The sequence below is a fragment of the Spermophilus citellus genome, assembly GCF_964194105.1.
Source record: "Spermophilus citellus genome assembly, chromosome: 14".
In the NCBI taxonomy this organism is placed as follows: Eukaryota; Metazoa; Chordata; class Mammalia; order Rodentia; family Sciuridae; genus Spermophilus; species Spermophilus citellus.
The window spans coordinates 56,741,810-56,754,284 of NC_138194.1; the positions used below are offsets into that span (position 1 = coordinate 56,741,810).

At 37.0% G+C, this 12,475-nt stretch overlaps 1 protein-coding gene across 3 annotated transcripts in view; it reads left to right on the forward strand.

The window, feature by feature from the left end:
* Positions 1–1,215: 1,215 nt before the first annotated feature.
* The window catches only part of CPNE3 (copine 3), a 52,760-nt gene continuing 41,500 nt past the window's right edge, over positions 1,216–12,475 (forward strand). Inside the window, exons 1-3 of one of the 3 annotated variants that reach the window (XM_081266308.1) lie at positions 1,216–1,336; positions 11,684–11,823; positions 12,104–12,283. In XM_081266308.1, the coding sequence (XP_081122434.1) occupies positions 11,692–11,823; positions 12,104–12,283 (312 nt within the window). In that variant the 5' untranslated portion in view covers positions 1,216–1,336; positions 11,684–11,691. Of the gene's footprint in view, positions 1,337–2,297; positions 2,314–8,400; positions 8,500–11,683; positions 11,824–12,103; positions 12,284–12,475 lie in introns of those variants that run through there. The other 2 variants (XM_081266310.1, XM_081266309.1) reach the window with 2 other exon arrangements.

Consider the following 12,475-nt stretch of genomic DNA (forward strand, 5'->3'; position numbering starts at 1 on the left):
TCATTCTAACCTTGAATTTGGCAATCCTCCCTCCTCAACTTTCAGACTAGGTCATTATGCCAGCCTTTCTACTTTTCAAGTCTCTAATCAAATAACACCACCTTAGAGAGGGCTTCCCTGATATCCAGTCTAAGTAAGTTCCCATTATTATCCTTACATCTTTCACAACAGCCTGTATAACTTTCATTCATAACACTTATTATTGAGATGTCTTTTGTTTTTTTATTATTATTATTTGTCCCTCATCTAGGATAGAAGAGCCTTTCTTGCTCACAGATTTATCATAAGTCTAGAACAATATTTGACACAGTAGGCACACAGAACGTGTTTGTTGAATAAATGAATGGCACTTATATGATTTTAAAAATGTTTAGTTTACATTTTTTGAATCGAGTTAAGTTTTTACTTAGGAATGTCTGTATTTCTTTATTTGTTTCATTTTCCATTTCTTCTATAATTAAAAAAAATTATCCTTTGCCCATTTTTCTATTGAGTTTCCCCACTACCCCTTTGTCAATTTAAGTGAACTTGAGACACCTTTGTTTGTCAGGTTTGTGGTAAATATTATTTTTAGTGGGTTTGCCTATTGACTTTGTCCCTGTTTCCTCCCGCAGAGGTCCTAAAATCTTAAGCAAATGTAGCAGAACCTTCCACAGTGGTTAATGTTCAGTTGAGTGGCAGCATCGACTAGTGGGGGTTAGTTCACTTAGTAGACTCTGACTTTTGGCAACTAGATCAGTTACTAGGAAATCTCATGTTACTCCATCGTAGCTTTCTTATTTATGGTATGGGGATAATGGTGCTAAATGCCTCACAAAAATGTGAGAATTAAGTGAAATTAAGGATGTAAAATGATCCTGGTACTGCACCCATTGAAAAAACTCTCTAAGTATGGTTAAGAGCTAGAATTTCACTATTTTCATGTTGTTTTTCTTGATTCATATATGGTATACATTTTCTCAAATACTGTAATTCTTTTACCCTTCAGGAGTTTATTTTGGTTCAGCAACTTATTTTAAGGCCTAACGCCTACTTTGGATTTTTGGTAAACAAGGGACACCCTAAGCAACCTTGAAACTTCAGCCTATAGGCAGTTAACAGAGCTGCAGAGTAAAAAGGCCAGCCGGGCGGGTGGTGGGTGGAGCCTCGTGTGGTCTTGAGTGGGCGCGGCGTGCGGTAGGCACCCTCGGAGCACCCCAACCCCGGCTCCGCCCCGCCCCGCCCCGCCGCCAGACCAGCCCCAGGTTCCTGTAAATCCCGGGCGCTTCTGCACCCTCCCGGACGCTATCAACTTGGTTTCCACTGTCGCCTGACTTTCATCCCCAAGACCCAGAATGTGAGTGCGGGCCTTTAGCTGCTTCGGGGCCGCACGGCCGGCCCCCGCAAACCGCCAGCTTTTCGGGGGAGGATAGACCTGGACTTGGACCAGAGAATCTGGGCGCGTAGGTTCTGCGCTGCTGGGCCCGCTCGGCCCTCTCTCTGGAAGTTCACCCTGGGCTTCCCGGGGTCAGAGATAATGCAGGGTGCGCTGAGGGCTTCCGTTCTACTGCAGGCGAGTTTGGCGGCGTTTTGCGACCCGGGGCTGGCCAGCGCTTCCCGGAGGAGCCTGGGCTTCAGGTTGAGCTCTGGGCCGCGAGGCGCTGCCTGGGCCTGGAGCTCCAGCACCTGGGCGGGGGATGCCCAGGATTCGCCAACCTCCCAGGAGAAGGGAGAGTCGGGCCTGTAGCCCAGATTAGGGTGACATGCCCCGAAATCCACCGCACCGCCCCCAGGGAAGAGGGATGGGTTCACCAAACTACACTTGTGGTCAAACATCGCTTCCGAGTAACTGAGTAGAAGCTACCAGGTGAAGTGGGAAAAGGTGACTACTGATTTTAGTAGAGTATAAAGCAAGAACAACATAAGGAATATCTTAGCAGATCGTAGTGTTCCTGTTCCACTTCCAAAATTCTTTCATTGCTTTGGGTTCACTGTACAAGGGGCGTGGAGGAAGTGCAGTTGCACTTATTTTGCAGTGCCAGAAACTTGACCGAACGAATTGACCATTAATGTAACACTTGATGCAATTGGTGATTATCTGCAACTTTTGGTTCTCCTTATTATCATCTTTTCGTGACTGCCTTTGTAATGGATAATCAAATAGAGGGAAGAGTGGGGTAAAATATCGCTATTATTGATTGCAGTGCCCTTCAACTTTATAGGAAAAATTTATGTTAGTTCATTTAATGCTCACAACCACAAACTTAAGTGGTATTGTTATTCTTTTTCATACTCCAGGAAACGGATTGAATAATTTATCAAGTCACACAAGTGGTAAGTGATAGCATTAGGATTAGAATTCAGGTCTGTAAGATTTTAGGGCTCAAGCTTTATGACAGTGTAAAAGAACATTATAGTCTGGGATAAGACAGATCTTCAGGTTTCAAGTCTATGCATGAAGTTTGTTTGTTGTCTGATGCTGGGTGACATATTTAACCTTGTAGGGCCTGTTTCTGTATTTGTAAAATAAAGTTAATACTTCTATATGAGGTAGTTTTATGAGAATTAAATAAAATCATATTTGTAAAACACTTGGCAAAGTACCTGACACCTACCCGTAAGCTGTATATATTTACATTTATACTGCCACTGTCATTAATTGGGGTTAGCAAATTACAGCCCTGAGTGTCAGGAGCCAAATACAACTTACACAGATCAAGAGCACAGGTAGAGGAAAACAGAAAAATATACAAAAAGAAAAGGGAACTGAGAACAGATGACATATGTGATGGCAATTATAGCGATGCCAATAGAAGTTTCAGACTATAATGTGTGGTATTCAGGGACACTTTTGCCTTTGTGAGAATTTTTTAAAAGGCAACTGGAAAAATCCATTCCACTCTGGACTGAAAAAATTTAGAGGCAATTGCCTGGGACTGGACCATGCTATAACTCTCTGGATTTTAGGTAGAACTGAATTTTAAGTCTCCTCAGATTAAAAGGTGTATGGCACAAACCCAACGACAAAGTGTGCACTTCTCTCTCAGGTCTAGTTCCTGAAGAAGAGGAAGTTCCAGCATAGGGGGAAAAAAAAGGGAATCTTTGCTTCTAAGGATATCATAATGACTGGACACCTCTCCTAATTTTACCTATAACTGTAAACATTTTTTTTTTCTTTTGGCACTGGGGATTGAATCTGAGGTTGCCTTACCACTAAGCTATATCCCCAGTCCTATTTATTTATTTATTTTTTGAGACAAAGTCACACTAAGTTGCTGAGGTCTCGCTAAATTGCTGAGGCTAGCCTCGAACTTGTGATCCTCTTTCCTCAACCTCCCAAATCACTGTGATCATAGGAGTCTACCATTGCATCCAGCTATAAGAATGTCTGTATCTCCACAAAAATTCAAGACAATCTAAGAATTACACATTTTAATGCATTTTATTAGACTGGAATGGTGCTCCATGGCACAGCTCTTACAATAATAACATGCCAAAACCCTGGGTTTAATTTCAGTACTGCTAAATAAACAAATAAATAAATTTTATTTATACTCTTTACAATGCTATTACTACTGAATATTTCCTTTGCAGTATCCGCTCTCTTTCTTTTTTGTTGCCATCACTGGCCTTTTTTCTGCTGTTTTTAGTCTTTCTCTTTTCCAAAACTTTTTTTATCAATGATTTATTGGGTTAGGAAGTATGCCTGTCAGCAAAACTAAAAAAGTTAATGTTGGATGTGAAAAATGATCACATGACATTTTGACCTTCAAAGCTTTATAATGAGCTACCAGTATTTATCAGGGTATGATCATTGAGGTGAATCTTTTAGCAAGAATCAATGCCAGTTTCATTGGTAGTACTGCTCAGCAAACTTGAGCTGTCCTAGTTAGGGCATTCGTATTGTATGCTCACCCTCCAGTTTAACTTCCTTCTCACCAGTGTTTTTCCCCATGTTCTTATTTATCTTCCAAGGATTGTTGACTAGGTTAAAATACAAACAAATTAGGGTATTTTCTATGTTATGTTTATTTATGTTTACATGTTGATGTCTATTAATTGTCTCTCTATAGTATAACCTTTGAGGATAAAGATGATTGTCTGTTTTTTTTTCTTTTGTAGTTAAAAGATTAGCCAGAAAGGAGGTTTAGATTACTACATAACATAGGTTTTATTTAACAACATTATTTAGGTTTTTGATAGTCATAATCAAAAGCAGTTATGTACATTTTGATAAGAGTCTGATAACTACATTTAAGTGTATTATGCTGGTTTAAATGTATTTGAAGAAGTTTGGGAATAGGATGATATTGGGATTCTTTTGGAAGGGACGTATATTCTTTTAATATATGTAAACTTATCAGAATGCAATTGTAAATTTTAAAAAGACATTAAAATTAATGTGATGGTCAGATTTCCCCATATGCATTAGACAGATAGCATATAAATACAATTTCCCTTTGAACAAATGAAAGGAAATATCACACAATGGTTTCAGCAAATTATTTTGAAACATCCTCTTACCAAATGGATAAATTACATCTAAGTCCTGTGAAAATTACCAAAGCAGCAATGTGGCTGCAATTCAATGTCATCAGAGTACTTCAGTAATTTTTTAAATTTCTTTTTAGTTCTAGGTGGATACAATATCTTTGTTTTATTTATTTATTTTATGTGGTGCTGGGGACTGAACCCAGTGCCTCACGCATGTGTTTCACTATACCTCTAGTCTATAAGATGATAATCAGTACCTGTTAAAATAGATATTCACAAATGTAAAGAGGAACTTGTGGTCCATACTGCCATCTGTTTAGGTATCCAAATTTTTTTTAAAGAAGTGAAAATCAAAATAAATATGTCCTTATGGTGTTGTCAAAAGAAATTTGTAAAATATCTAAAATTGCAAAGTACCTTCTGTACCTCTTTCTCTTTCCTTTTCCTGCTTTATTTTTTCTCCTGGCACTTACTTCCACCTAACATTCTATTTATTTTACATGTTTATCTCTATTAATTGTCTCTCTGTAGTATAACCTCTTGAGGATAAGGATGATTGTCTGTTTTTGTTTTTCATTTTTCAATACTGGGGTTCAAACCCAGGGCTTTGCACATGCTAGTCAAACGCTCTATCACTGAGTTACACTCCTAGCCCATTTGTCTCTTTTGTTCATTATTGATTCCCCAGCACTTTGTAACAGTGCCTAACACATAGAAGATGCTGAATGAAGGAATAGGGCTGTTATAGTTGAGAAATATAAAAATATTTGCCAAAAAGTTAAAAACAACTGAGATATATGTGGTAAACAATCTTGGAATGAGTATTCTTAAAATCAGAAAACTTACAAACATCAACACAGTGATGGTTAATATGTGATGTTTATTTACTGTTGCTGGGGATTGAACCCAGGACATTGTGCATGCTAGGCACTCGCTCTTACCACAAACAACCCCAGCCCTACAGATTTCGAGAATGAAAGTAGTTGTAGTTGCAGCTTTAAACTGAAAGAATTTTTATATCATTCTATACCTTAAACTAATGAGGAGCACATAGTGGCAAAATGTGAAATACTTCTTTTCCAGTGAAGTGTTATACATACCCCGGGAAGAGGAGAGGAAAATAACCCTGGCTTTGGAAAGACTGCATTTAGAATCAAGACTCAGTAGAGACTAGGACACAGGAGAAATTCTGATAACAGGTTCCACCCCTGGGAGAACCTATGATGAAGTGTTCGTTTGATTGGCTTGAAAATAAAATTAGTGACATTTCTAAAATGTGGCCAAGGGATTAGAAAAGTAGTATAACATGAAACATATTAACTGAACTCTGTAGCAAATCATGGAATAGCATAATATATCTTCAGAATTTTCTAGAGAAATTATTTTAGTTGTAAATTTTGAAACAATAAAAACAAGATTAAACTGTTCATACTTCTTATTTTAAGTAAGAATGTTTCAGTATAGATATACTTTTGTTATAGATACTCCTGCCTTCCCAATTCTATGTATCAAGTATCAGCAATAGTTTCACTATTTAGATTTTACTATAATAGTTTAAGAATCTATAAACTTTTTTTTTTTGGACAGTGGAGAGTGGTGGGGATTAAACCCATGGCTTTGCACACGCTAAACACAAAATTCCATAACTGAGCCCCAGCCCCAACCCCTGGAGATTCTTCTTTTTTAAATGATATCCCAAATCTAATACCTATTGCTGTCATGTTATATGCTGAGATCTTAATAATGTGAGATGCTATGGAGGGTAGTAAAACTTACTTCCTTATTATGCTACATCTACTTAATAGACTGGGCCCGATGTTAAGTTTGCTGAAGTGCATTGTTTTTCCAAGTCATCTGAGAATTTAATCACAATTTCAAGCACTATTTTATTGTTTTGAAAATTAACAAGGAGCTAAAAATCATCAACATACTCCAGGGTTATTAATTCAGATATTTGAATGCTAACATAGTTATAGCAATGAGACATGGATAGTAATACTTATTCAGCCCAACACACATTTTTTTTTGTAATTTTCAGAGATATTATATTCCTTAGAAGCAATTTGAAAAAATAAAAACTATCCAGATGCATGGAATTATTTATTGTCTTTCCAAATTTCACCTTTCCTTTCATACCCCCGTCTTCTCTCTCTCTCTCTCTCTCTCTCTCTCTCTCTCTCTCTCTCTCTCTCTCTCTTTCTTTTTATATCAACATCAACTTTATAGAGGAAGTATCATTTGGAATTTTGAATTGGATCTCAAAGAACTTAGAGTTGCAGAGGAGGTTGCTCACATAGGCTGGAGACATGTGGGTTGAGCCCTGAATTCAGGCTTAGTTTAATGATTTTTTGTTTTTTAATCAGTAGTGGTAAAATCATGATGTGAATGGAGAAAAGATGGCAGTGGGATACCCATTAGGAGACTATTACATTTGGTGGGTGAGCCATATGGGAGACATGAGGTAGGGTTGTGACTGTGAGTTTAGGGAAGTGTCTGTACCTGCACGTTTTGAGAGATTTGGGACTAAAGTAGGGAGACTCTCCATGACATTCTGATTGAATAGAAAGAGTAGATTTAAGGGGGGATGGGAAATGAGGAAGTAGATAATACTTCAAGATTTTCAGCCAGGGCATGAAAGTGATCAATCATATCCTTTTAATTTCACATATTGGATTCCACTTCAAATATCAGATTTTAATTTTCAATTCCTTTGAGTGATCTGTGTTATAATGTTGATTCAGAAAGTTATTAGTATTCTAGAGGTTATATGCATTTAAGAAGAGTTGCTTGAACCAAACCCTTCTTGTAGTAGGGAAGCTGTTGTCTAGTCCCAGTGATTACTTAGGTTTGTTGCCTAGACAGCCTCAACAATTTTCCTGCTTCAGGCTCCTGAGACCTAGAGATTATAGTGCATGCCACTGTGCCTGGCTCATACTATTCTTTTGGGAGTGAAATTCATAGAATCATTCTTTATTTGTTCATACATACTTCTGCCTAGTCATTTGTCCCAGTAAAATCATCTATTTTCCATACTCAAAGGTTATAAACAATTTATGTTATAGTCTCCCATCATGATTTATAGATGAGATATCTTCTTGATATTTAAAAAAAATATCAGTGCTAGATAATTACTAGAAAGGAAATGAAAACAGCATCTTCATGAATGTTGCTATTAGGAGGTTCCAGACCTGAGTGCTTATGTAATTTCTTCCATTTGCCATTCAGTCATAATGGGTTTTTAGATAAAAGGGAGGCTGCATGCAGTCAGAGTCATTTTCGGGGGTGGGGGATGGGGGTGGGAATGCTGCTAATAGCGGGAATTTGCTTCCTGGCAATAGTGCAGTAATGTAACTGTCAGCAATTTGCTAAATAATCTGCTGTGCCTGGCATGTTGTTTTTTGTAACTTTTGTATGAGCATTTTGTGGGAAAAACATAATGCTCTACTGATATGTTGTGCCTCTGTTGTGACACTGACTTTGCACAGAAATATTTTTATTCTCTGTTGAGTTTTCCCCATTCTTAGAAACCTAAGACTTTTCTGGTTGACTATTAGAGAATTCCCTATGTGTTATTCTTTGGGAGCCTCAGTGATCCTTGTTCATTCCACAGGGTACAGCCAATTTATAAGACTCTAAACTTCCTTATGCAAAAAGAAAAAAAAATCATACAAATAACATTCCACAGATTCTACGTTAGGAAGAGCAAGACACTGGGCATATGTCAGATTTAGAAGCTTACTGGCTGTCTTCTGTTTTTACTAATAAGGAAATCTTGGGTCAGGAAGTTGAAGTGACTTACATGTGGTTGCTCAGCATCAGATGTAGGATTCAACACAGGTGTGCATTACTCTAAATTTGATCTTGTTCTTACTGTGGTAAACTGTTACTTTTAGTGCAGAAGGAATTCAAAGGATCAACTTGGTGTGGGTTGGAATAATCAGGAAAATCATCGTGGAATGGAATAATAAAAACATATGAACATGGAAAAGATGAAAGGATTAGACCCAAGAAGCAGGCAGTGCTAAGGTAACAAAATTAGAAAATGTGTATATGTGCCATGTACTAGATACTGTTTAAATATATTAACCTATTCAAACCTTACAACAATTCTTTGAGTCAGGGATAGCTGTTTTCATTTTGTATGTGAAGAACCCAGAGGACACAGACTAAAGGCCACCAGTAAGTGGTGGAAGTGAGGAAATCTAGGTAAAAGCTCACACAGTCTGATTTCAGGGATGAATATAGTAGCTCTTAAAAAAAGGGTAAAGATCAAATTACACACAGGGGCAGGGCTAGAGGATGTAAGTTTGTGAATGAGACTCTGTGCCAATATGTTAGAGCTTTCATGGATGAGAATATCTTCAGATTAACTATTATTATTTTTATTTTTAAATTTTTTCCTAATTTCTTATTAGTTTCTTGTCTCTTGTTAGGTTTTCAGCACTTCAATTTTTTTTTTTTTTTTTGTACCAGGGATTGAACCCAGTTGTGCTTAACCACTGAACCATATCTATAGCCTTTTTCATTTTTTTTTTTTTTTTGGAGATAGGGTCTTGCTAAGTTGCTGAGGCTGGCTTTTAAATTGCAATCCTTCTGCCTCAGCCTCCTGAGCCTCTGGGGTTACAGGCATGTGCCACCAGGCTGGACTCAGTACTGTTATTTTTTTTGATAAATCAAAGTAAATAGGATTGATTGGTGTATTATCACTACTCATACAAATGCCCTCTGATATTATATACATATGCTTCAGAAAAGAAATAACTAATCTGAATTGGATGGTAAAAATACATGCTGATTTTGGTATTGAATTTTATCTCATTTATTGTTTGATAAAGTGACATTTTTCGTATCATGTCAGAGTTGTATCTTGTTAGAGTGTTCTAAATTATAATACACTGTAGAATTAGAAAAAAAATGACAAGTGACATTTTAATCGGGGGTTTCATCCTATTATCTCTGGTTTGTGCATTTGTAATAGCATCCTGTTACGCACACATCTAGTCCTTCAGGCTGGCTCACAGGGCAGGTCAACCTGTTCAGCTCTTCCTTTTTTCACATAGCTTAGTTTTGTGACACATGATGAGGTGTCCCCACTGTGCCTTTGAGTGTCCTGCTCTTTCCTGACTGTGTGCTAACATTTCACCTGCTCAAATGGAATCTTTTAAAGCCTAGGCAATGTCTCATCCACACTGTTAATTCTCCTCTGACTGCTTCTTTGACTTTTCCTTGCCATTCATATTTTTTGCACATATTGTCACTATTATGTATTTGCATTTAGCCATTTGATGCATATTGTAATGGCAAAAACTAAACCTAACCAAACCAAATCAAAACATTGTGCTTTATAAAAGACATAGAATTTTTAGTTTTACTATAGGTATCCCTGGGTTTAGGAGACAAACTGGGGATTTGGGGGAATTTTCTCCTTTATTAAGGAATAATTCTCTCCCCAGGTGAAGGTGTATGCATATAGCATTGCTTTTTTTTAATGCCTTTATTTTATTTATTTATTTTTATGTGGTACTGAGGATTGAACCCAGGACCTTGCACATGCAAGGCCAGCACTCTACCACTGAGCCACAACTCCAACCCTGTAGCATTGCTTTTAAAAGGAATTTATAGGTACTACTAGAACCAACCATATTATTCTTAGTCTCCATTAATTTAGGGATCTTAATGATATTATTGATTTTTTTGTCATAATGAGTGTTGGTACTGGTTTTAGAGAGTCCATTAGACTAAAGAGTTTTCAAAAGACATGAATTGTTTTTTAACATTGTCAAATAACTCCTAATAGTAATTCTTACATTTTTGTACTTGATTAGGCACTTTATACAACACAGAAATGCTACTGCCATACTGCCATAAACACATGCATATGTATGTGTTTATATATATACATATATATATATATATATATATGTATGTGTGTATGTGTGTGTGTGTGTGTATTTATTTTTTATTTTTTTATTTTTTTTGTGCTGGAGATGGAACCAGGGATACTCTACCACTAAGCTACATCTCCAGCCCTTTTTACTTTGAGACAGGGTCTTGCTAAGTTGCCCAGCCTGGCTGTGAACTTACAATCCTCCTGCTTCAACCTCCCAAGTAGCTAGGATTACAGATGTGTACCACCATACCCAGTGCTACTGCCATGTTTAAATACAACAAGATGATGAGTTAATTTATTCCTGTTTTTCCAGAAGTTCAGCTAGTTCTCAGAGTGCAAGTCAAATGACACTGACCACTCTACATTCTAGGGTGTTTCCCTGCGGTTCTAGGGGAGGAGGAACCCTTCCATCTTGGAACTTGCTGAACAGCTGGCTAAGTGGACATCCAGCATCCATCTAGGGAATGCAATGCCTGGTTCCTCTTCATGGTGATACCTGGTAGTCCTTTTCATTCCCTGAGAGGAAATACTGCATAATATATTGATTGGCAGTTGGGGAAGAAGTGTGTGGAAGTTAGGCTAACTCTGGGATTTCTTAGCAAATCATGAGAGAAGGTGCATCACACCAATTTGTTGGATGTTCTTTGTAGGACAAGAGGTCTGTCAACCTCATGACACCTTCGAATAATCTAAGAAGCTGATGGCCAAGTTGAACCCTAAACCAGTTAAATTTCTCTGTGGTATCAGCAACTTTGTAAATTCCCCCAGATGATACCAATAAGCAGCCAAGATTGAGACCCATGGCTGCAAAATATGTGAAACTGTGGGTAAAATGGAGAGAAGGGGTTACTTTGAGTCTTTCATTCCCTAGGTTTAGGTCTTTGACAAAATTGTTTGAAAACAGAAAATAACCTATTCAGAATCTTGTTAAATAAGCCAAGAAAAGTAAAGGCAAAGTTGTAGTTTATTCTGTTTTGTTTTATAGTGATATTTACCTTTAAGTCAAGAATTAAGATTATGCATGGGCTTTTTCAGAATGGTAGAATGTCTAGCAAGGTGAAAAGAAGAATAATGTATATTAATTGTCATATTAAAAGCTATATTTTACTGTCATATAACAAGTTTTATTTCAGCAGGAGTATAAAACAACATCATATATGAGCTAATAGACACCAAATTACCAGGAGGCTCATGCAACAATTTCATTCTAGTATGCTTGCTCTGAGCACATTCTGACAGTTCTCAAATTCCATTAGGAATGAGTATGCTTCTTCAAGACTCTATTTAATTTGCTTTCTTATCACACTGGTTTTCTCACAGCTCGAGAGATGGCTGCTCAGTGTGTCACGAAGGTGGAGCTGAATGTTTCCTGTGACAATCTCTTGGATAAAGATGTAGCATCAAAATCAGACCCATTATGTGTGTTATTCTTGAACACGAGTGGTCAACAGTGGTATGAGGTAATATTAAGTAATTTAGGTGAAAAGAAAACTGAATCTCATTTTTCACAATGTGAGGAGTTTATTTAATAAGTTAAAAATAATAGAACCATCTCATCTGTTAATATAGTTTTTTTTTTTGGACAAGCTTGTACTTGATTGTGGAATTCTTCATGCACATTAAGAAACTTCTTTTGGTTTTCATGTCTATAATTATGTTTAGTAAGCAAAGATGTTAAAACTGAAGTATACCTTTGATCTGAAGACACTTTGTTTTGTTCTGTTTGGGGAATGGGTGTAGGTTGAGCGCACAGAAAGGATTAAGAATTGCTTGAGTCCCAAATTTTCTAAGACATTTATTATTGATTACTACTTCGAAGTGGTTCAGAAATTGAAATTTGGGATTTATGATATTGACAACAAAACTATCGAACTGAGTGATGACGACTTCTTAGGAGAATGTGAATGTACCCTTGGACAAGTAAGTATAAATAGCTGCTAGATTCTACTTTGTTTGCATTTTCACTGGAGACTTGGATGTTTTTGATGAGTGTTCATTAGTTTAATTTTTTAAGTTGAAAAGCATGTAATTGTGTTAAAGATTGAATTCATATATTGATATGGTTGGCTTAAACATTATAGAATTTATCTTATTTTTCGTAAAGGCAAGGAC